Source organism: Rattus norvegicus, chromosome 1 (genome assembly GCF_021556685.1).
Source record: "Rattus norvegicus strain SHRSP/BbbUtx chromosome 1, alternate assembly SHRSP_T2T, whole genome shotgun sequence".
In the NCBI taxonomy this organism is placed as follows: domain Eukaryota; kingdom Metazoa; phylum Chordata; class Mammalia; order Rodentia; family Muridae; genus Rattus; species Rattus norvegicus.
In genome coordinates, this window is record NC_141534.1 from 72,338,820 (window position 1) to 72,363,391 (window position 24,572).

A 24,572-nucleotide genomic window follows, 5' to 3' on the forward strand; every position below is an offset into this window, starting at 1 on the left:
TCAAAGGACCAGTAAATATCTTCAACAAAATCATAGAAGAAAACTTCCCTAACCTAAAAAAAGAGATACCCATAGGCATACAAGAAGCCTACAGAACTCCAAATAGATTGGACCAGAAAAGAAACACCTCCCGTCACATAATTGTCAAAACACCAAACGCACAAAATAAAGAAAGAATATTAAAAGCAGTAAGGGAAAAAGGTCAAGTAACATATAAAGGGAGACCTATCAGAATCACACCAGACTTCTCGCCAGAAACTATGAAGGCCAGAAGATCCTGGACTGATGTCATACAGACCCTAAGAGAACACAAATGCCAGCCCAGGTTACTGTATCCAGCAAAACTCTCAATTAACATTGATGGAGAAACCAAGATATTCCATGACAAAACCAAATTTACACAATATCTTTCTACAAATCCAGCACTACAAAGGATAATAAATGGTAAAGCCCAACATAAGGAGGCAAGCTATACCCTAGAAGAAGCAAGAAACTAATCGTCTTGGCAACAAAACAAAGAGAATGAAAGCACACAAACATAACCTCACATCCAAATATGAATATAAAGGGAAACAATAATCACTATTCCTTAATATCTCTCAATATCAATGGCCTCAACTCCCCAATAAAAAGACATAGATTAACAAACTGGATACGCAACGAGGACCCTGCATTCTGCTGCCTACAGGAAACACACCTCAGAGACAAAGACAGACACTACCTCAGAGTGAAAGGCTGGAAAACAACTTTCCAAGCAAATGGTCAGAAGAAGCAAGCTGGAGTAGCCATTCTAATATCAAATAAAATCAATTTCCAACTAAAAGTCATCAAAAAAGATAAGGAAGGACACTTCATATTCATCAAAGGAAAAATCCACCAAGATGAACTCTCAATCCTAAATATCTATGCCCCAAATACAAGGGCACCTACATACGTAAAAGAAACCTTACTAAAGCTCAAAACACACATTGCACCTCACACAATAATAGTGGGAGATTTCAACACCCCACTCTCATCAATGGACAGATCATGGAAACAGAAATTAAACAGTGATGTCGACAGACTAAGAGAAGTCATGAGCCAAATGGACTTAACGGATATTTATAGAACATTCTATCCTAAAGCAAAAGGATATACCTTCTTCTCAGCTCCTCATGGTACTTTCTCCAAAATTGACCATATAATTGGTCAAAAAACGGGCCTCAACAGGTACAGAAAGATAGAAATAATCCCATGCGTGCTATCGGACCACCACGGCCTAAAACTGGTCTTCAATAACAATAAGGGAAGAATGCCCACATATACGTGGAAATTGAACAATGCTCTACTCAATGATAACCTGGTCAAGGAAGAAATAAAGAAAGAAATTAAAAACTTTTTAGAATTTAATGAAAATGAAGATACAACATACTCAAACTTATGGGACACAATGAAAGCTGTGCTAAGAGGAAAACTCATAGCGCTGAGTGCCTGCAGAAAGAAACAGGAAAGAGCATATGTCAGCAGCTTGACAGCACACCTAAAAGCTCTAGAACAAAAAGAAGCAAATACACCCAGGAGGAGTAGAAGGCAGGAAATAATCAAACTCAGAGCTGAAATCAACCAAGTAGAAACAAAAAGGACCATAGAAAGAATCAACAGGACCAAAAGTTGGTTCTTTGAGAAAATCAACAAGATAGATAAACCCTTAGCCAGACTAACGAGAGGACACAGAGAGTGCGTCCAAATTAACAAAATCAGAAATGAAAAGGGAGACATAACTACAGATTCAGAGGAAATTCAAAAAATCATCAGATCTTACTATAAAAACCTATATTCAACAAAATTTGAAAATCTTCAGGAAATGGACAATTTCCTAGACAGATACCAGGTATCAAAGTTAAATCAGGAACAGATAAACCAGTTAAACAACCCCATAACTCCTAAGGAAATAGAAGCAGTCATTAAAGGTCTCCCAACCAAAAAGAGCCCAGGTCCAGATGGGTTTAGTGCAGAATTCTATCAAACCTTCATAGAAGACCTCATACCAATATTATCCAAACTATTCCACAAAATTGAAACAGATGGAGCCCTACCGAATTCCTTCTACGAATCTACAATTACTCTTATACCTAAACCACACAAAGACACAACAAAGAAAGAGAACTTCAGACCAATTTCCCTTATGAATATCGACGCAAAAATACTCAATAAAATTCTGGCAAACCGAATTCAAGAGCACATCAAAACAATCATCCACCATGATCAAGTAGGCTTCATCCCAGGCATGCAGGGATGGTTTAATATACGGAAAACCATCAACGTGATCCATTATATAAACAAACTGAAAGAATAAAACCACATGATCATTTCATTAGATGCTGAGAAAGCATTTGACAAAATTCAACACCCCTTCATGATAAAAGTCCTGGAAAGAATAGGAATTCAAGGCCCATACCTAAACATAGTAAAAGCCATATACAGCAAACCAGTTGCTAACATTAAACTAAATGGAGAGAAACTTGAAGCAATCCCACTAAAATCAGGGACTAGACAAGGCTGCCCACTCTCTCCCTACTTATTCAATATAGTTCTTGAAGTTCTAGCCAGAGCAATCAGACAACAAAAGGAGATCAAAGGGATACAGATCGGAAAAGAAGAGGTCAAAATATCACTATTTGCAGATGATATGATAGTATATTTAAGTGATCCCAAAAGTTCCACCAGAGAACTACTAAAGCTGATAAACAACTTCAGCAAAGTGGCTGGGTATAAAATTAACTCAAATAAATCAGTTGCCTTCCTCTATACAAAAGAGAAACAAGCCGAGAAAGAAATTAGGGAAACGACACCCTTCATAATAGACCCAAATAATATAAAGTACCTCGGTGTGACTTTAACCAAGCAAGTAAAAGATCTGTACAATAAGAACTTCAAGACACTGAAGAAAGAAATTGAAGAAGACCTCAGAAGATGGAAAGATCTCCCATGCTCATGGATTGGCAGGATTAATATAGTAAAAATGGCCATTTTACCAAAAGCAATCTACAGATTCAATGCAATCCCCATCAAAATACCAATCCAATTCTTCAAAGAGTTAGACAGAACAATTTGCAAATTCATCTGGAATAACAAAAAACCCAGGATAGCTAAAGCTATCCTCAACAATAAAAGGACTTCAGGGGGAATCACTATCCCTGAACTCAAGCAGTATTACAGAGCAATAGTGATAAAAACTGCATGGTATTGGTACAGAGACAGACAGATAGACCAATGGAATAGAATTGAAGACCCAGAAATGAACCCACACACCTATGGTCACTTGATTTTTGACAAAGGAGCCAAAACCATCCAATGGAAAAAAGATAGCATTTTCAGCAAATGGTGCTGGTTCAACTGGAGGGCAACATGTAGAAGAATGCAGATCGATCCATGCTTATCACCCTGTACAAAGCTTAAGTCGAAGTGGATCAAGGACCTCCACATCAAACCAGACACACTCAAACTAATAGAAGAAAAACTAGGGAAGCATCTGGAACACATGGGCACTGGAAAAAATTTCCTGAACAAAACACCAATGGCTTATGCTCTAAGATCAAGAATTGACAAATGGGATCTCATAAAACTGCAAAGCTTCTGTAAGGCAAAGGACACTGTGGTTAGGACAAAACGGCAACCAACAGATTGGGAAAAGATCTTTACCAACCCTACAACAGATAGAGGCCTTATATCCAAAATATACAAAGAACTCAAGAAGTTAGACCGCAGGGAAACAAATAACCCTATTAAAAAATGGGGTTCAGAGCTAAACAAAGAATTCACAGCTGAGGAATGCCGAATGGCTGAGAAACACCTAAAGAAATGTTCAACATCTTTAGTCATAAGGGAAATGCAAATCAAAACAACCCTGAGATTTCACCTCACACCAGTGAGAATGGCTAAGATCAAAAACTCAGGTGACAGCAGATGCTGGCGAGGATGTGGAGAAAGAGGAACACTCCTCCATTGTTGGTGGGATTGCAGACTGGTAAAACCATTCTGGAAATCAGTCTGGAGGTTCCTCAGAAAATTGGACATTGAACTGCCTGAGGATCCAGCTATACCTCTCTTGGGCATATACCCAAAAGATGCCTCAACATATAAAAGAGACACGTGCTCCACTATGTTCATCGCAGCCTTATTTATAATAGCCAGAAAATGGAAAGAACCCAGATGCCCTTCAACAGAGGAATGGATACAGAAAATGTGGTACATCTACACAATGGAATACTACTCAGCTATCAAAAACAACGAGTTTATGAAATTCGTAGGCAAATGGTTGGAACTGGAAAATATCATCCTGAGTGAACTAACCCAATCACAGAAAGACATACATGGTATGCACTCATTGATAAGTGGCTATTAGCCCAAATGCTTGAATTACCCTAGATCCCTAGAACAAACGAAACTCAAGACGGATGATCAAAATGTGAATGCTTCACTCCTTCTTTAAATGAGGAAAAAGAATACCCTTGGCAGGGAAGGGAGAGGCAAAGATTAAAACAGAGACTGAAGGAACACCCATTCAGAGCCTGTCCCACATTTGGCCCATACATATACAGCCACCCAATTGGACTAGATGGATGAAGCAAAGAAGTGCAGACCGACAGGAGCCGGATGTAGATCGCTCCTGAGAGACACAGCCAGAATACAGCGAATACAGAGGCGAATGCCAGCAGCAAACCACTGAACTGAGAATAGGTCCCCTATTGAAGGAATCAGAGAAAGAACTGGAAGAGCTTGAAGGGGCTCGAGACCCCAAAAGTACAACAATGCCAAGCAACCAGAGCTTCCAGGGACTAAGCCACTACCTAAAGACTATACATGGACTGACCCTGGACTCTGACCCCATAGGTAGCAATGAATATCCTAGTAAGAGCACCAGTGGAAGGGGAAGCCCTGGGTCCTGCTAAGACTGAACCCCCAGTGAACTAGACTGTTGGGGGGAGGGCGGCAATGGGGGGAGGGTTGGGAGGGGAACACCCATAAGGAAGGGGAGGGGGGAGGGGGATGTTTGCCCGGAAACCGGGAAAGGGAATAACACTCGAAATGTATATAAGAAATACTCAAGTTAATAAAAAAAAAAAAAAAAAAAAAAAAAAGAAAACCAAAAGAAGAGACAAGGAGCTGTAGATACAAGCCTCACCAACAGAATACAAGAGATGGAAGAGAGAATCTCAGGAGCAGAAGATTCCATAGAAATCATTGACTCAACTGTCAAAGATAATGTAAAGCGGAAAAAGCTACTGGTCCAAAACATACAGGAAATCCAGGACTCAATGAGAAGATCAAACATAAGGATAATAGGTATAGAAGAGAGTGAAGACTCCCAGCTCAAAGGACCAGTAAATATCTTCAACAAAATCATAGAAGAAAACTTCCCTAACCTAAAAAAAGAGATACCCATAGGCATACAAGAAGCCTACAGAACTCCAAATAGATTGGACCAGAAAAGAAACACCTCCCGTCACATAATAGTCAAAACACCAAATAAACAAAATAAAGAAAGAATATTAAAAGCAGTAAGGGAAAAAGGTCAAGTAACATATAAAGGCAGACCTATCAGAATCACACCAGTCTTTTCGCAAGAAACTATGAAGGCCAGAAGATCCTGGACTGATGTCATACAGACCCTAAGAGAACACAAATGCCAGCCCAGGTTACTGTATCCTGCAAAACTCTCAATTAACATAGATGGAGAAAACAAGATATTCCATGACAAAACCAAATTTACACAATATCTTTCTACAAATCCAGCACTACAAAGGATAATAAATGGTAAAGCCCAACATAAGGAGGCAAATTATACCCTAGAAGAAGCAAGAAACTAATCGTCTTGGCAACAAAACAAAGAGAATGAAAGCAGACAAACATAACCTCACATCCAAATATGAATATAACGGGAAGCAATAATCACTATTCTTTAATATCTCTCAACATCAATGGCCTCAACTCCCCAATAAAAAGACATAGATTAACAAACTGGATACGCAACGAGGACCCTGCATTCTGCTGCCTACAGGAAGCACACCTCAGAGACAAAGACAGACATTACCTCCGAGTGAAAGGCTGGAAAACAATTTTCCAAGCAAATGGTCAGAAGAAGCAAGCTGGAGTAGCCATTCTAATATCAAATAAAATCAATTTTCAACTAAAAGTCATCAAAAAAGATAAGGAAGGACACTTCATATTCATCAAAGGAAAAATCCACCAAGATGAACTCTCAATCCTAAATATCTATGCCCCAAATAAAAGGGCACCTACATATGTAAAAGAAACATTACTAAAGCTCAAAACACACATTGCACCTCACACAATAATAGTGGGAGATTTCAACACCCCACTCTCATCAATGGACAGATCATGGAAACAGAAATTAAACAGAGATGTAGACAGACTAAGAGAAGTCATGAGCCAAATGGACTTAACGGATCTTTATAGAACATTCTATCCTAAAGCAAAAGGATATACCTTCTTCTCAGCTCCTCATGGTACATTCTATATAATTGGTCCAAAAACGGGCCTCAACAGGTACAGAAAGATAGAAATAATCCCATGCGTGCTATCAGACCACCACGGCTCTTCCAGAGGTCATGAGTTCAATTCCCAGCAACCACATGGTGGCTCACAACCATCTGTAAAGAGATCCGATGCCCGCTTCTGGTGTGTGTGAAGACAGCTACAGTGTACTTATATATAATAAATGAATAAATCTTTAAAAAAATGTGAATGCTTCACTCCTTCTTTAAAAGGGGAACAAGAATACCCTTGGCAGGGAAGAGAGAGTCAAAGATTAAAACAGAGACTGAAGGAACACCCATTCAGAGCCTGCCCCACATGTGGCCCATACATATACAGCCACCCAATTAGACAAGATGGATGAAGCAAAGAAATGCAGACCGACAGGAGCCGGATGTAGATTGCTCCTGAGAGACACAGCCAGAATACAGCAAATACAGAGGCGAATGCCAGCAGCAAACCACTGAACTGAGAATAGAACCCCCGTTGAAGGAATCAGAGAAAGAACTGGAAGAGCTTAAGGGGCTCGAGACCCCATATGTACAACAATGCCAAGCAACCAGAGCTTCCAGGGACTAAGCCACTACCTAAAGACTATACATGGACTGACCCTGGACTCTGACCTCATAGGTAGCAATGAATATCCTAGTAAGAGCACCAGTGGAAGGGGAAGCCCTGGGTCCTGCTAAGACTGAACCCCCAGTGAACTAGACTGGTGGGGGGAGGGCGGCAATGGGGGGAGGGTTGGAAGGGGAACACCCATAGGGAAGGCGAGGGGGGAGGGGGATGTTTGCCCGGATACCGGGAAAGGGAATAACACTCGAAATGTATATAAGAAATACTCAAGTTAATAAAAAAAAAGAAATACTCAAGTTAATAAAAAAATAAAATGTAAAAAAAATACACTGATCCTACACATGAAAGTTTTAGTATTCTGAGAGAATGGTGAAGAAAGGAGAGTCCAGGTAGTTGAAATAGTGCAACTGGAAGCAGATAATGATCTAAAGGTCTCTGGTTGAATCCCAGGGAATCAACTGATAACTACAAATCGATAACTATGATGACTTTAACATTTGCATCTCACACTCAAAAGTACATTCTATGTAACTATAGCTTTTACTGTTTTGCAAACCCAAAGTTTTGTGTGCTCTTCCTACTCCTTTGGTTGCATGTCCTGCTAGCTAAGATTAGTAAAGTCTTAATGATATAGCGTAGTCTTTATTTAAAATATTAAACTTAGAATACTATTAGTTTTGAAGATTTTCTTAATCTAATGTGCATTTACAATTTATTCCTACTTTGATATTGGGTATGTATATAGAAGATGTATTTTTACCAGAATTATGAACCAATTCATAGAAAAATAATTATATACTGTGAGCATGGAGGGTCTGGAATTTGCAAAGGTTTTCAATCAGAGCATCTTGGGTTTGCACTTTGAATAAAGCTCAGTGTGTGGATTCTTTTGCATTTAAAAAAAAGAAATACTCAAGTTAATAAAAAATAAAAAAAAATTAAAAAAAAAGAATTCACAGCTGAGGAATGCCGAATGGCTGAGAAACTCCTAAAGAAATGTTCAACATCTTTAGTCATAAGGGAAATGCAAATCAAAACAACCCTGAGATTTCACCTCACACCAGTCAGAATGGCTAAGATCAAAAACTCAGGTGACAGCAAATGCTGGAGAGGATGCGGAGAAAGAGGAACACTCTTCCATTGTTGGTGTGATTGCAGACAGGTAAAACCATTCTGGAAATCAGTCTGGAGGTTCCTCAAAAAATTGGACATTGAACTGCCTGAGGATCCAGCTATACCTCTCTTGGGCATATACCCAAAAGATGCCCCAACATATAAAAAAGACATGTGCTCCACTATGTTCATTGCAGCCTTATTTATAATAGCCAGAAGCTGGAAAGAACCCAGATGCCCTTCAACAGAGGAATGGATACAGAAAATGTGGTACATCTACACAATGGAATATTACTCAGCTATCAAAAACAACGAGTTTATGAAATTCGTAGCAAATGGTTGGAACTGGAAAATATCATCCTGAATGAGCTAACCCAATCACAGAAATACATACATGGTATGCATTCATTTATAAGTGGCTATTAGCCCAAATGCTTGAATTACCCTAGATGCCTAGAACAAATGAAACTCAAGACAGATGATCAAAATGTGAATGCTTCACTCCTTCTTTAAAAGGGGAACAAGAATACCCTTGGCAGGGAAGAGAGAGGCAAAGATTAAAACAGAGACTGAAGGAACACCCATTCAGAGCCTGCTCCACATGTGGCCCATACATATACAGCCACCCAATTAGACAAGATGGATGAAGCAAAGAAGTGCAGCCCGACAGGAGCCGGATATAGATTGTTCCTGAGAGACACAGCCAGAATACAGCAAATACAGAGGCGAATGCCAGCAGCAAACTACTGAACTGAGAATAGGACCCCCGTTGAAGGAATCAGAGAATGAACTGGAAGAGCTTGAAGGGGCTCGAGACCCCATATGTACAACAATGCCAAGCAACCAGAGCTTCCAGAGACTAAGCCACTACCTAAAGACTATACATGGACTGACCCTGGACTCTGACCTCACAGGTAGCAATGAATATTCTAGTAAGAGCACCAGTGTAAGGGAAAGCCCTGGGTCCTGCTAAGACTGAACCCCCAGTGAACTAGTCTATGGGGGGAGGGCGGCAATGGGGGGAGGGTTGGGTGGGGAACACCCATAAGGAAGGGGAGGGGGGAGGGGGATGTTTGCCCGGAAACCGGGAAAGGGAATAACACTTGAAATGTATATAAGAAATACTCAAGTTAATAAAATAAATAAATAAATAAAAATAAATACTCAAGTTAATAAAAAAAAGAAAATAATAAAAAAAAGTAATATGGTCACTGTGGAAACCCTAGAAAGAAGTGCTGCAGCAAATCCAGTGAGTGGTAGAAAGGAAGGGATATTGCCTAGGAGGAAAACATGAAAGATGCTGTGGTAAAGGGATAATTGTATCATGTCTACACCAATAGGTGGTAGTCCCAAATGTGATGGCGTGGTGAAGGATTGTCCAGTAAGCAGTCTGTAGTAGGAAAAAGACTATGCAAAGACAGGGAGAGATGGGATCCAACCATGAGGTATAATTCTCAGAGAATAGAATTAGGTTGGAAGGAGGAACTCTACAATAAGGCTAGTATAGAAATCTTAATTTTCTTCTCAATTCTCTTGTAAACCAAAGAGTACTATTCTGCTTGGGAAAGTCAGTATCACATATATAACTTTGGTGACCACTCATAATATTATCTTCCTTTCTACCTCTGTTTTTCAGTATAGGCATGTTGTGAGATACCATTCTGGTGGAAATATGAAAAAAATCTCCTTACTTTAGATGAAGAACAGATGGAAGTGAGTAGATGCAGAACACATAGAAACCTAGATAACCCTCAATAGAAGAAACGATACAAAAAATTTGATACATTTACATAATGGAGTACTACTCAGCTATTAAAAACAATGACTTAATGAATCTTACAGGCAAATGGATGAGACTAGAAAATATCATTCTACCATCCTGGATATCAGTCTGGAGATTCCTCAGAAAATTGGACATTGAACTAACTGAGGACCCAGCTATACCTCTCTTGCGCATATACCTAAAAGTTTCCCCAACATATAATAAGGACACATGCTCCACTATGTTCATAGCAGCCTTATTTATAATAGCCAGAAGCTGGAAAGAACCCAGATGCCCTTCAACAGAGGAATGGATACAGAAAATGTGGTACATCTACACAATGGAATATTACTCAGCTATCAAAAACAATGACTTTATGAAATTCATAGGCAATGGATGGAACTGGAAAATATCATCCTGAGTGAGCTAACCCAATCACAGAAAAACACACATGGTATGCACTCATTGATAAGTGCATATTAGCCCAAGTACTTGAATTACCCTAGATGCACAGAACACATGAAACTCAAGAAGGATGACCAAAATGCGAATGCTTCATTCCTTCTTTAAAAGGGGAACAAGAATACCCTTGGGAGGGAATAGGGAGGCAAGGTTTAGAACAGAGGCAGAAGGAGCACCCATTCAGAGCCTGCCCCACATGTGACCCATACGTATACAGCCACCAAACTAGATAAGATGGATGAAGCAAAGAAGTGCAGGCCGACAGGAACCAGATGTAGATCTCTCCTGATAGACACAGCCAGAATACGGCAAATACATGGGCGAATGCCAGCAGCAAACCACTGATCTGAGAACGGGACCCCTGTTGAAGGAATCTTAGAAAGGACTGAAAGAGCTTGAAGGGGCTTGAGACCCCATATGAACAACAATGCCAAGCAACCAGAGCTTCCAGGGACTAAGCCACTACCCAAAGACTACATGGACTGACCCTGGACTCCAACCTCATAGGTAACAATGAATAGCCCAGTAAAAGCACCAGTGGAAGGGGAAGCCCTTGGTCCTGCCAAGACTCAACCCCCAGTGAATGTGATTGTTGGGGGGATGGTGGTAATGGGGGGAGAATGGGAAGGGGTTAGGGGGATGTTGGTATGGAAACCAGGAAAGGGAATAACAGTTGAAATGTAAATAAGAAACTCTCAAGTTAATAAAGATGGAGAAAAACCCTCAAAAATAAAAAAAGAAAAGAAAATATCATCCTGAGTGAGGTAATCCAGATGCAAAAGAACACATATGGTATGTATTCAGTGATAAATGGATATTACCCAAAAGCTCAGAATATCCATGATACAATTCACAGACCATATGAAGCTTAAGAAGAATGAAGACGAAAGTGTGAATGCTTCAATTTCACTTAGAAGGAGGAACAAAATAATCACAGGAGGTAGAAAAGAGAGAGAGAGAGAGAGAGAGAGAGAGAGAGAGAGAGAGAGAGAGAGAGAGAATGAGAGAGGGATAGGAAGGGAAGGAGGGAGGGAGAAGAGAAGAGGTGGAGGGAAAAGTGGGGCAGGATCAGGGGTGGGAAGAAACATCAGAGAAGTACAGAGGGTAAGGAAATTGAATAGAAATATGTAGCATTGGGGGAAAGTCCCAGATGACAGGGAAGTAAGAGATTCCCAGGACCCAATGAGGATGACATTAGCAGAAATACCCAACAAAGGGGATATAGAACCTTAGATACCACATTCAGTAGATTTGCATGTCCCCCAGATGAACAATGGGGCCACGCACTCATCTCAAAAATTTTAACCCAGAATTTTCCCTGTCTAAAGGATATACAGGGACAAAAAATGGAGCAGTGACTGAAGAAAGGCCATCTAGAGATCGCCTTAGCTAAGGATCCATCCCATTTGCAGGCACTAAACTGCAACACTATTGCTGATGCCAAGAAGTGCTTGCTGACAGGATCCTGGTATAGGTATTCCCTCGGAGGGTCTGCCAGCACATGACTAATACAGATGGAGAATCAGCCAACCATCAGACTGACGCTGGGGAACCCAATGGAAGAGTTAAGGGAAGAGATGGAGGAGCTATAGGGGATGACAGAACCACAGGAAGAACAATAATGCCATATAACTGGACCACGCAGAGCTCCCAGGGACTTAACTACCAATCCAAGAGTATGCATGGAGGGATCTGTGGCTCCAGTTACATATGTAATAAAGGATTGTCTTATCTGGCATCAATGTGGGAGAAGGCCCTTGGTCCTGTGAAGACTTGATTCTCCAGAGAAGGGGGACGCTAGAGTGGTGAGGGAGGAGTGCAGTGGCTGGGTCAAAGAGCATCCTTAAAGAAGCAAAGGGGAAGGGGATGGGATGGGAGGTTTGCAGGGGAAAAACTTCAAGGGGGACAACATTTGAAATGTATATTAATAAATAACCTATTTTTAAAAAAGAAAAACATTCAACAACCATAAGTAAAATAAGTTTTCTTAAATGTTTATTGCTGTTACAATTTGAAGCCAAGTAAAGTAATTATATATATATATATATATATATATATATATATATATATATATATATCCTTTCCTTTATCCCTTGAAATTTGCTCATACCACAAACAATGTTCCAGAGATAACTTGATGCACACTAAATGATATTGGGGCACATTTACAAAAACATAGATGATACACTGCTTTCTTATACAAACCCTTGTTTCATGAGAAATGGCATGAAATCCAGGGTTTTAATGAGAGTTGTCAGGTACTCATTGAAGTCTTCATTTCTAGACCCACTGCATTAGATTATCAGATGGCTCTTATACTGTGGAAGATTTATCAGTGCTGCTTTTAATGGCATACTTTTATAAAGACCTTCTGTTAATCAAGACTTTTGATCCTATGACTAATTTGATTATGAGGTGCTGTGTAAATAAGGACAGACAAGGGCTAATAGGCTGACAATCTGAGAGAGACAATAGCAGGTTTCAATAGCCAGATCAACATTACACGTTCCTAATATATTGTACTGCATAATGTACCTTAATGGAAGGATTAGATTTTTACTGGCACATGCAATATACTGACTACGAACATTGTTCTGTCATTTTTTATCTTTATTAACTTGACTATTTATTATTTACTTTTTGATTATTATTCTCCTTCCCGGTTTCCAGACCAACATCCCCCTAACCCCCACTTCTTTATGCGCTTCCCCTCCCCATCCTCCCCTCATTACCACCCTCCCTCCAATAATCACGTTCACTGGGGGTTCAGTCTTGGCAGGTCTGTCATTTTTTTAATTATTTTTTAAATTTATTTAATACTTAATAATGATTCTTTGGTTTACGGGCAAACACCCCCTCCCCCCTCCACTTCCTTATGGGTGTTCCCCTCCCAACCCTCCCCGAATTGCCACTCTCCCCCCAACAGTCTAGTTCACTGGGGGTTCAGTCTTAGCAGGACCCAGGGCTTCCCCTTCCACTGGTGCTCTTACTAGGATATTCATTGCTACCTATGAGGTCAGAGTCCAGGGTCAGTCCATGTATAGTCTTTAGGTAATGGCTTAGTCACTGGAAGCTCTGGTTGCTTGGCTTTGTTGTACATATGGGGTCTCGAGCCCCTTCAAGCTCTTCCAGTTCTTTCTCTGATTCCTTCAACGGGGGTCCTATTCTCAGTTCAGTGGTTTGCTGCTGGCATTCGCCTCTGTATTTGCTGTATTCTGGCTGTGTCTCTCAGGAGCTATCTACATCCGGCTCCTGTCGGTCTGCACTTCTTTGCTTCATCCATCTTGTCTAATTGGGTGGCTGTATATGTATGGGCCACATGTGGGGCAGGCTCTGAATGGGTGTTCCTTCAGTCTCTGTTTTAATCTTTGCCTCTCTATTCCCTGCCAAGGGTATTCTTGTTCCCCTTTTAAAGAAGGAGTGAAGCATTCACATTTTGATCATCCGTCTTGAGTTTCATTTGTTTTAGGCATCTAGGGTAATTCAAGGATTTGGGCTAATAGCCACTTATCAGTGCGTGCATACCATGTATGTCTTCCTGTGATTGGGTTACCTCACTCAGGATGATATTTTCCAGTTCCAACCATTTGCCTACGAATTTCATAAAGCCATTGTTTTTGATAGCTGAGTAATATTCCATTGTATAGATGTACCACATTTTCTGTATCCATTCCTCTGTTGAAGGGCATCTGGGTTCTTTCCAGCTTCTGGCTATTATAAATAAGGCTGCAAATGAACATAGTGGAGCACGTGTCTTTTTTATATGTTGGAGCATTTTTGGGTATATGCCCAAGAGAGGTATAGCTGGATCCTCAGGCAGTTCAATGTCCAATTTTCTGAGGAACCTCCAGACTGATTTCCAGAATGGTTGTACCAGTTTGCAATCCCACCAACAATGGAGGAGTGTTCCTCTTTCTCCACATCCTCGCCAGCATCTGCTGTCACCTGAGTTTTTGATCTTAGCCATTCTCACTGGTGTGAGGTGAAATCTCAGGGTTGTTTTCATTTGCATTTCCCTATGACTAAAGATGTTGAACATTTCTTTAGGTGTTTCTCAGCCATTCGGCATTCCTCAGCTGTGAATTCTTTGTTTAGCTCTGAACCCCATTTTTTTGTCTCCCTGCGGTCTAACTTCTTGAGTTCTTTGTATATTTTGGATATAAGGCCTCTATCTGTTGTAGGATTGGTGAAGATCTTTTCCCAATCTGTTGGTTGCCGTTTTGTCCTAACCACATTGTCCTTTGCCGTACAGAAGCTTTGCAGTTTTATGAGATCCCATTTGTCGATTCTTGATCTTAGAGCGTAAGCCATTGGTGTTTTGTTCAGGAAATTTTTTCCAGTGCCCATGTGTTCCAGATGCTTCCCTAGTTTTTCGTCTATTAGTTTGAGTGTGTCTGGTTGGATGTGGAGGTCCTTGATCCACTTGGACTTAAGCTTTGTACAGGGTGATAAGCATGGATCGATCTGCATTTTTCTACATGTTGACCTCCAGTTGAACAAGCACCATTTGCTGAAAATGCTATCTTCTTTCCATTAATGGTTTTGGCTCCTTTGTCAAAAATCAAGTGACCATAGGTGTGTGGGTTCATTTCTGGGTCTTCAATTCTATTCCATTGGTCTATCTGTCTGTCTCTGTACCAATACCGTGCAGTTTTTATCACTATTGCTCTGTAATACTGCTTGAGTTCAGGGATAGTGATTCCCCCTGAAGTCCTTTTATTGTTGAGGATAGTTTTAGCTGTCCTGGGTTTTTTGTTATTCCAGATGAATTTGCAAATTGTTCTGTCTAACTCTTTGAAGAATTGGATTGGTATTTTGATGGGGATTGCATTGAATCTGTAGATCGCTTTTGGTAAAATGGCCATTTTTACTATATTAATCCTGCCAATCCATGAGTATGGGAGATCTTTCCATCTTCTGAGGTCTTCTTCAATTTCTTTCTTCAGTGTCTTGAAGTTCTTATTGTACAGATCTTTTACTTGCTTGGTTAAAGTCACACCGAGGTACTTTATATTATTTGGGTCTATTATGAAGGGTGTCGTTTCCCTAATTTCTTTCTCGGCTCGTTTCTCTTTTGTGTAGAGGAAGGCTACTGATTTATTTGAGTTAATTTTATACCCAGCCACTTTGCTGAAGTTGTTTATCAGCTTTAGTAGTTCTCAGGTGGAACTTTTGGGATCACTTAAATATACTATCATGTCATCTGCAAATAGTGATATTTTGACCTCTTCTTTTCCGATCTTTATCCCCTTGACGTCCTTTTGTTGTCTGATTGCTCTGGCTAGAACTTCAAGAACTATATTGAATAAGTAGGGAGAGAGTGGATAGCCTTGTTTAGTCCCTGATTTTAGTGGGATTGCTTCAAGTTTCTCTCCATTTAGTTTAATGTTAGCAATTGGTTTGCTGTATATGGCTTTTACTATGTTTAGGTATGGGCCTTGAATTCCTATTCTTTCCAGGACTTTTATCATGAAGGGGTGTTGAATTTTGTCAAATGCTTTCTCAGCATCTAATGAAATGATCATGTGGTTTTGTTCTTTCAGTTTGTTTATATAATGGATCACGTTGATGGTTTTCCGTATATTAAACCATCCCTGCATGCCTGGGATGAAGCCTACTTGATCATGGTGGATGATTGTTTTGATGTGCTCTTGGATTCGGTTTGCCAGAATTTTATTGAGTATTTTTGCGTCGATATTCATAAGGGAAATTGGTCTGAAGTTCTCTTTCTTTGTTGGGTCTTTGTGTGTTTTAGGTATAAGAGTAATTGTGGCTTTATAGAAGGAATTCGGTAGTGCTCCATCTGTTTCAATTTTGTGGAATAGTTTGGATAATATTGGTATGAGGTCTTCTATGAAGATCTGATAGAATTCTGCACTAAACCCGTCTGGACCTGGGCTCTTTTTGGTTGGGAGACCTTTAATGACTGCTTCTATTTCCTTAGGAGTTATGGGGTTGTTTAACTGGTTTATCTGTTCCTGATTTAACTTCGGTACCTGGTATCTGTCTAGGAAATTGTCCATTTCCTGCAGATTTTCAAGTTTTGTTGAATATAGGCTTTTATAGTAAGATCTGATGATTTTTTGAATTTCCTCTGAATCTGTTGTTATGTCTCCCTTTTCATTTCTGATTTTGTTAATTTGGTCATACTCTCTGGGTCCTCTCGTTACTCTGGCTAAGGGTTTATCTATCTTGTTGGTTTTCTCAAAGAACCAACTTTTGGTTCTGTTGATTCTTTCTATGGTCCTTTTTGTTTTTTACTTGGTTGATTTCAGCTCTGAGTTTGATTATTTCCTGCCTTCTACTCCTCCTGGGTGTATTTGCTTCTTTTTGTTCGAGAGTTTTTAGGTGTGCTGTCAAGGTGCTGACATATGCTCTTTCCTGTTTCTTTCTGCAGGCACACAGAGCTATGAGTTTTCCTCTTAGCACAGCTTTCATTGTGTCCCATAAGTTTGGGTATGTTGTACCTTCATTTTCATTAAATTCTAAAAAGTTTTTAATTTCTTTCTTTATTTCTTCCTTGACTAGGTTATCATTGAGTAGAGCATTCTTCAATTTCCACGTATATGTGGGCATTCTTCCCTTGTTGTTATTGAAGACCAGTTTTAGGCCGTGGTGGTCTGATAGCACGCATGGGATTATTTCTATCTTTCTGTACCTGTTGAGGCCTGTTTTTTGACCAACTATATGGTCAATTTTGGAGAAAGTACCATGAGGAGCTGAGAAGAAGGTATATCCTTTTGCTTTAGGATAGAATGTTCTATAAAGATCCGTTAAGTCCATTTGGCTCATGACTTCTCTTAGTCTGTCTACGTCTCTGTTTAATTTCTGTTTCCATGATCTGTCCATTGAAGAGAGTGGGGTGTTGAAATCTCCCACTATTATTGTGTGAGGTGCAATGTGTGTTTTGAGCTTTAGTAAGGTTTCTTTTACGTATGTAGGTGCCCTTGTATTTGGGGCATAGATATTTAGGATTGAGAGTTCATCTTGGTGGATTTTTCCTTTGATGAATATGAAGTGTCCTTCCTTATCTTTTTTGATGACTTTTAGTTGAAAATTGATTTTATTTGATATTAGAATGGCTACTCCAGCTTGCTTCTTCTGACCATTTGCTTGGAAAGTTGTTTTCCAGCCTTTCACTCTGAGGTAGTGTCTGTCTTTGTCTCTGAGGTGTGTTTCCTGTAGGCAGCAGAATGCAGGGTCCTCGTTGTGTATCCAGTTTGTTAATCTATGTCTTTTTATTGGGGAGTTGAGGCCATTGATGTTGAGAGATATTAAGGAATAGTGAGTATTGCTTCCTGTTATATTCATATTTGGATATGGCATTATGTTTGTGTGCTTTTTTTCTCTTTGTTTTGTTGCCAAGAAGATTAGTTTCTTGCTTCTTCTAGGGTATAGCTTGCCTTCTTATGTTGGGCTTTACCATTTATTATCCTTTGTAGTGCTGGATTTGTAGAAAGATATTGTGTAAATTTGGTTTTGTTATGCAATATCTTGGTTTCTCCATCTATGTTAATTGAGAGTTTTGCAGGATACAGTAACCTGGGCTGGCATTTGTGTTCTCTTAGGGTCTGTATGACATCAGTCTAGGATCTTCTGGCTTTCATAGTTTCTGGCGAAAAGTCTGGTGTGATTCTGATAGGTCTGCCTTTATATGTTACTTGACCTTTTTCCCTTACTGCTTTTAATATTCTTTCTTTATTTTGTGCATTTCGTGTTTTGACTATTATGTGACGGGAGGTGTTTCTTTTCTGGTCCAATCTATTTGGAGTTCTGTAGGCTTCTTGTATGCCTATGGGTATCTCTTTTTTTAGGTTAGGGAAGTTTTCTTCTATGATTTTGTTGAAGATATTTACTGGTCCTTTGAGCTGGGAGTCTTCACTCTCTTCTATACCTATTATCCTTAGGTTTGATCTTCTCATTGAGACCTGGATTTCCTGTATGTTTTGGACCAGTAGTTTTCTCTGCTTTACATTATCTTTGACAGTTGAGTCGATGCTTTCTATGGAATCTTCTGCTCCTGAGATTCTCTCTTCTATCCCTTGTATTCTGTTGGTGATGCTTGTATCTACAGCTCCTTGTCTCTTCCTTTGGTTTTCTACATTCAGGGTTGTTTCCATGTGTTCTTTCTTGATTGCTTCTATTTCCATTTTTAATTCCTTCAACTGCTTGATTGTGTTTTCCTCGAATTCTTTCATGGATTTTTGTGATTCCTCTCTGTAGGCTTCTACTTGTTTATTTATGTTTTCCTGCATTTCTCTAAGGGAGTTCTTCATGTCTTTCTTGAAGTCCTCCAGCATCATGATCAAATATGATTTTGAAACTAGATCTTGCTTTTCTGGTGTGTTTGGATATTCCATGTTTATTTTGGTGGGAGAATTGGGCTCCGATGATGCCATGTAGTCTTGTTTTCTGTTGCTTGGGTTCCTGTGCTTGCCTCTCGCCATCAGATTATCTCTAGTGTTACTTTGTTCTTCTATTTCTGACAGTGGCTAGACTGTCCTATAAGCCTGTGTGTCAGGAGTGCTGTAGACCTGTTTTCCTGTTTTCTTTCAGCCAGTTATGGGGACAGAGTGTTCTGCTTTCGGGCGTGTAGTTTTTCCTCTCTACAGGTCTTCAGCTGTTCCTGTGGGCCTGTGTCTTGAGCTTACCAGGCAGGTCACTTGCAGCAGAAAAGTTGGTCTTACCTGTGGTCCCGAGGCTCAAGTTCGCTCGAGGGGTGCTGCCCACGAGCTCTCTGTGGCAGCAGCAACTAGGAAGATGTGCGCCGCCCTTTCCGTGAGCTTCCGTGCACTAGGGTTCCAGATTGCGTTTGGTGTTTTCCTCTGGCATCAGAGATGTGTGTGCAGAGTGCAGTCTCTTCTGGTTTCCCAGGCGTGTCTGCCTCTCTGAAGGTTTAGCTCTCCCTCCCATGGGATTTGGGTGCAGAGAACTGTTTATCTTGTCTGTTCCCTTCAGGTTTCGGCGGTGTCTCAGGCGCAGGGGTCCTGCCGCTCCTGGGCCCTCCCCTACGAGGACCCAGAGGCCTTATACAGTTTCCTCTTGGGCCAGGGATGTGGGCAGGGGTGGGCAGTGTTGGTGGTCTCTTCCGCTCTGCAGCCTCGGGAGTGTCCACCTGACCAGGCGGTGAGGTCTCTCTCCCACGGGGTTTGGGCCTCTCTCACGGGGTTTGGGCTGTCATTTTTTACAAATAAGTTTGTTTTTATTTTAACTACTATGTAATAATAACATTTCTTCTCTCACTTCTTTCTTTAATCCACTAAATAAGCCACTGTCCCACTGTCCCTCTGAAATTAAGGGCCTCAATTATTTTAATTATACCCATTTATTATTATACCCATTTACCTACACTTACACAAATATAAAAATAAAACTATCAGAGTCCATATCATGTTGCTATTATGTATGTAATTTCAGTGATCACGAAACCAATTAAGGAATTCTGCCCTGGAAAATCCTAATTCTCCCCTCTCTTGACAGTTTAGAAGAAACTGTAAGAAAACAATGCTAAAGTATTATAATAAGCATAACTTTATGATTGATACATTTTCTAAAAAAACAAACATCTGTTGAGTGGGGATTTAAAGAATCATATGAAGAAACAGTTATTATATGCTTTGAAGCTCACACAAGAAATTCTTGTGAACTAAAATCTATGCTCATTCATTTATACATAGAAATTGTTTGTCTATCTACCATAAGAACATGTTAGAAACTCCAAATGTGAATTCACATATCTATCATACTGAAAAATGCACATATTGATTTACCAACATTTTTCTCCAGAAGAAAATGCATAAGCTGGGCTAACTAAAGATGAAAAGAAATTTATTAATAGCATACATCTGAAAAAAAAGAGTATGTTGGTGAATTTGCACAGGTTGAGGACAACAGAGCAGATGTGATCAAAATCATCATGAACATGGATCAGAAGAACTCACATAGAAAGACAAGTAGTGAGATGGAGCTGGAACATGAAATGTTTCCTCATGTATAACATCATCCCAAATGGCACCAAGTTTCCAATGCATTACCATGCATTTGAGGAGACACTGAGAACTTCTCCAATACACACAGTATGTGGGTCAAGAAAGCAAAGTATTCTTGAGACTTATTCTCATTGTTTTTATGTTTTGTATTCATGTTTGAGTGCCTGGGAATTTGAGAAGAGGACATTGCATTCCTAGATTTGGAGTTACAGTCAAAGGTTAGCTAATGCACGGAGGTACTTGGACTCTAGGATTTGTGATAAGAGAACAAATTTGTAACTGCTGATCCATCTCTTTGGCACTGAAGAAATCATTATACATGTTGATTCATTAATATTCAAAGAAGTGAGTTTTATCAGAGCATGTAGAAACAGAGAGACAATATAGAGCACAAAATTGTAATAGTCAAATACAATTCATACATACAGAAATACGTTCTCTATGGGAAGTGAAAATTGTTTAAGGTGATCTGCTTGATGTGTTCATATGGTCTGCCTGTTGTGCATTGATTCATGAGGAGACTCAGGCAGCAGGTATTAGACACATTTCATTGGTTTCCATTTCAAAAATGTATGCAGAGCTATATCTAAAGTAGAAGATTCTTTTGTGCACACTCAGAGCACATTGAAAGATGTTAAAGGTATATGTTTGAATTCAAAGTGTGGGTATGATTAGGGAAAGAACATACAATTCACATATGCACAAGGGGAACAGCAAATGCAGGCCATAACTGTATCTTCTATTTAAAAATAAATAATATTTTAAAATTAAATAGTATTGCAGTATTGAATGCAACAGAGCAAAGGAACAAATAAGATATAAACATAGACTTCCATTAAACAGGCACAGAACTTACTTCATGGTAAAACACCCTAAATCCAGAAAAAAAGACAAAGGTATTTAGCGTTTTGTTTTGTTTTAATTTAACTATCTTTACCCAAAACCTAAAGTTTACCTAATTTTCACTAGCTTTTAGAATTTAAGTATGTTGTATGATCATGCAAATATATAGCTTGCTGTATAATGAAAATAATTGGGTACATTCTTTTACTATCTTGTGTAAAAATGACTCCAATTATTATATACACATATTTATTCATTATATATATTTATGGGTGTGTGTGTGTGTCTGTGTGTGTACACAATCATTTGTAGAACAGGGATATATATCCTTTTATGCAAAAGCCTCCACCGTCAATTATTACCATTACTATGCTGACATTTCTTTTTTTTCCCATTTCTTTAAAATATATGTTTAATTGACCAAGACTGCATACTCAAGTGTGAACTAACAGTACTTGGTGTAACATTGTGTGTGTCACCACAAATACTCAACGCAACTGCCACCTCCCACAGGATAATCTGAACATGTTCACTGATGATGAACTTTGGATCAGTGTTTCTTGATGGCATGTGTTGATCAGGAATATAAGAAAAATGAACAGTCAAAGGGAAAGAGAGACTGAGAATGGGTAGAGCTATTCTACCTATACACACCTCTATATAAGGATATACAGGGAGACTCACAGATGCCAATATGTACACACACATACATGTGTACACACGTATATTTATGCACATTGAGCAGGAGAGCACTGAGTCACTGTGAGATTACATTTGTCAGTATCTCGGCTCCACACCCCTTATCCAGGCTCAGATTCAGTGATCCTATACACATATATTACATATGGTCAGCACTAATTAGACTCAGAGATTGATTAACAATAACAACAACAACAACACTGACGGCAGTGGTAACTTAAAACAGGACATACCAGGACATGGTGGCACACAGCTTTAATCCTGCTACTTAGGAGACAGATATGCTGACATTTCTTTCAGACAGATTTAATAACCATGTTAGAAGTTACCAGAAGCTTTCAGTTCAGTTCTTGGCTAGAGGCTTTGGGGAAATATCTATTCCTTTTCAAGGGCAGGCAGAAGTTGAGCGCCCAAGAGTCATGGTTCATGAAGAAAAAGGGATAAACAGTGGGGAAAAATGAAGCAGATATTGCAGTTACATTCACTATAATCCAGCTGGGATTATACAAGAAAGTTACTAAGAGCTGACATAGAGAAGAGACTGCATAAAAGGAGACAAAAGTACTGACTAGGAGAAGGATTGTTTTGGTGGCTCTGGATGCAGGGGAGGATGTGGAAGAAATATTCATCCTAGGCATCTGTTGCATCTTTTGTTTGTGCCTATACAGGGTTAGAACCATGAAGCCACTGGTGTACAGCATGAGTCCTAAGAAAATTATGTCAGGACCTGACACCAATGCTGCATACAGGATGTCACTGGTTGGGTCATGACGAACAGAATAGCAGTATACATAAGATTTCAGATTTATTGTACTTTCATTGTTATATTTTGCCCTCATATGCAAAAGATTAATAATGCTTATAATGAAATAAATCACCCAGTTCAGGTACAGAGAATAACTAATATACTTGTGTACTTTTACTTTAAGCTTTGAACATCTGGAGTTCCTGGGACTGATGATGATGGCCTGGAGTACACTGAGAAAGGATGTGCTACCAATACAAACACCTCTACCTACTCTGTGAAAGGAGAAAATCAATTTGCATCCAATATCATTGAGGAAATCTTTCAAGCCAAAAGCTGCAATTGTCTGGAGTATGCCTTTGGAGAGGATTGTTAAGATGCTGCCTACAGTTAAGTGCATCAGAACCCAGTCTATAGACCTCAACCTGTACCTTGTTAAGTAAAGAATCATACAGTGGTAGAGGAGAAAGAAATTAGCCAAAACTCCAATCACAGTCTGAGGTAAGACGATCACTCCTATAAACAGTTCACTGGCATCCATATGGTCAGTTCCTCCTCTCACTGAGGATACTAACTCAAAAGATAAGGCTGAGGCCACTTGTTCTTTTTCACAGGATACACAACATTCTCTATCCTAAATGAGTTCATAAGACATATTCAATCTGTAGGGAATCAATGGTACATATGAAAGCTACTGAATGTGGCACAAACTACTCAAATATTTGTATGTTCAAAGACACAAGTGTCTCATTAATTCTACAGGCACAAAATATCTAGTGTCTGAAACACAGCAATGAGAGTGTTGAAACAATTGGTCAAAAATCAAATGGCATACATTTAACTTTGGGAAATATACATAAACCCATGCAAAATGTGGTTAGATGGCAACCAAATCAGTATTAATTTAAGAACCCAGATAATTTCTTTATTTTTACCCAAATAATGTGGTTTTCTAATTAATGAAATCAAAATTGAGTTTTGTAAATTAAGGGTATATTTGCAACATGCAATGTGATAAGTGACAATTTCAACCATTGACACTGGTAGAAGTGGGAATACTATACTAATAGGCAGTTCTGTTTAGAATATTTTATGCTCAGAGCAAAATTTAGGAGTGAGAGAAAAGGATATTCCAAAGAACCTAATTTTCTGGTCAGTCTTCACATTTTTAGTTTCTTCAAGAATGTTTTCCGACTGATCAAAATGTGAATGCTTCACTCCTTCTTTAAAAGGGGAACAAGAATACCCTTGGCAGGGAATAGAGAGGCAAAGATTAAAACAGACACAGAAGGAACACCCATTCAGAGCCTGCCCCACATGTGGCCCATACATATACAGCCACCCAATTAGACAAGATGGATGAAGCAAAGAAGTGCAGGCCGACAGGAGCCAGATGTAGATCTCTCCTGAGAGACACAGCCAGAATACAGCAAATACAGAGGTGAATGCCAGCAGCAAACCACTGAACTGAGAATAGGACCCCTGTTGAAGGAATCAGAGAAAGAACTGGAAGAGCTTGACGGGGCTCGAGACCCCTTATGAACAACAATGTCAAGCAACTAGAGCTTCTAGGGACTAAGCCACTACCTAAAGACTATACATGGACTGACCCTGAACTCTGACCTCATAGGTAGCAATGATTAGCCTAGTAAGAGCACCAGTGTAAGGGGAAGCCCTTGGTCCTGCTAAGACTGAACCCCAAGTGAACGTGATTGTTGGGGGAAGGGCGGCAATGGGGGGAAGATGGGGAGGGGAACACCCATAACGAAGGGGAGGGGGAGGGATTAGGGGGATGTTCGTCCGGAAACCGGGAAAGGGAATAACATTCGAAATGTAAATAAGAAAT

The 24,572-nt window shown here is 39.7% G+C and overlaps 1 protein-coding gene across 1 annotated transcript; it reads right to left on the bottom strand.

Moving 5' to 3' along the window:
• Positions 1-22,319: 22,319 nt before the first annotated feature.
• Vom1r23 (vomeronasal 1 receptor 23) lies at positions 22,320-23,285 on the bottom strand. The gene is given in 1 exon segment (NM_001008941.2): positions 22,320-23,285. A coding segment is annotated over 1 exon segment (948 nt). The 5' UTR covers positions 23,268-23,285.
• Positions 23,286-24,572: the final 1,287 nt, after the last annotated feature.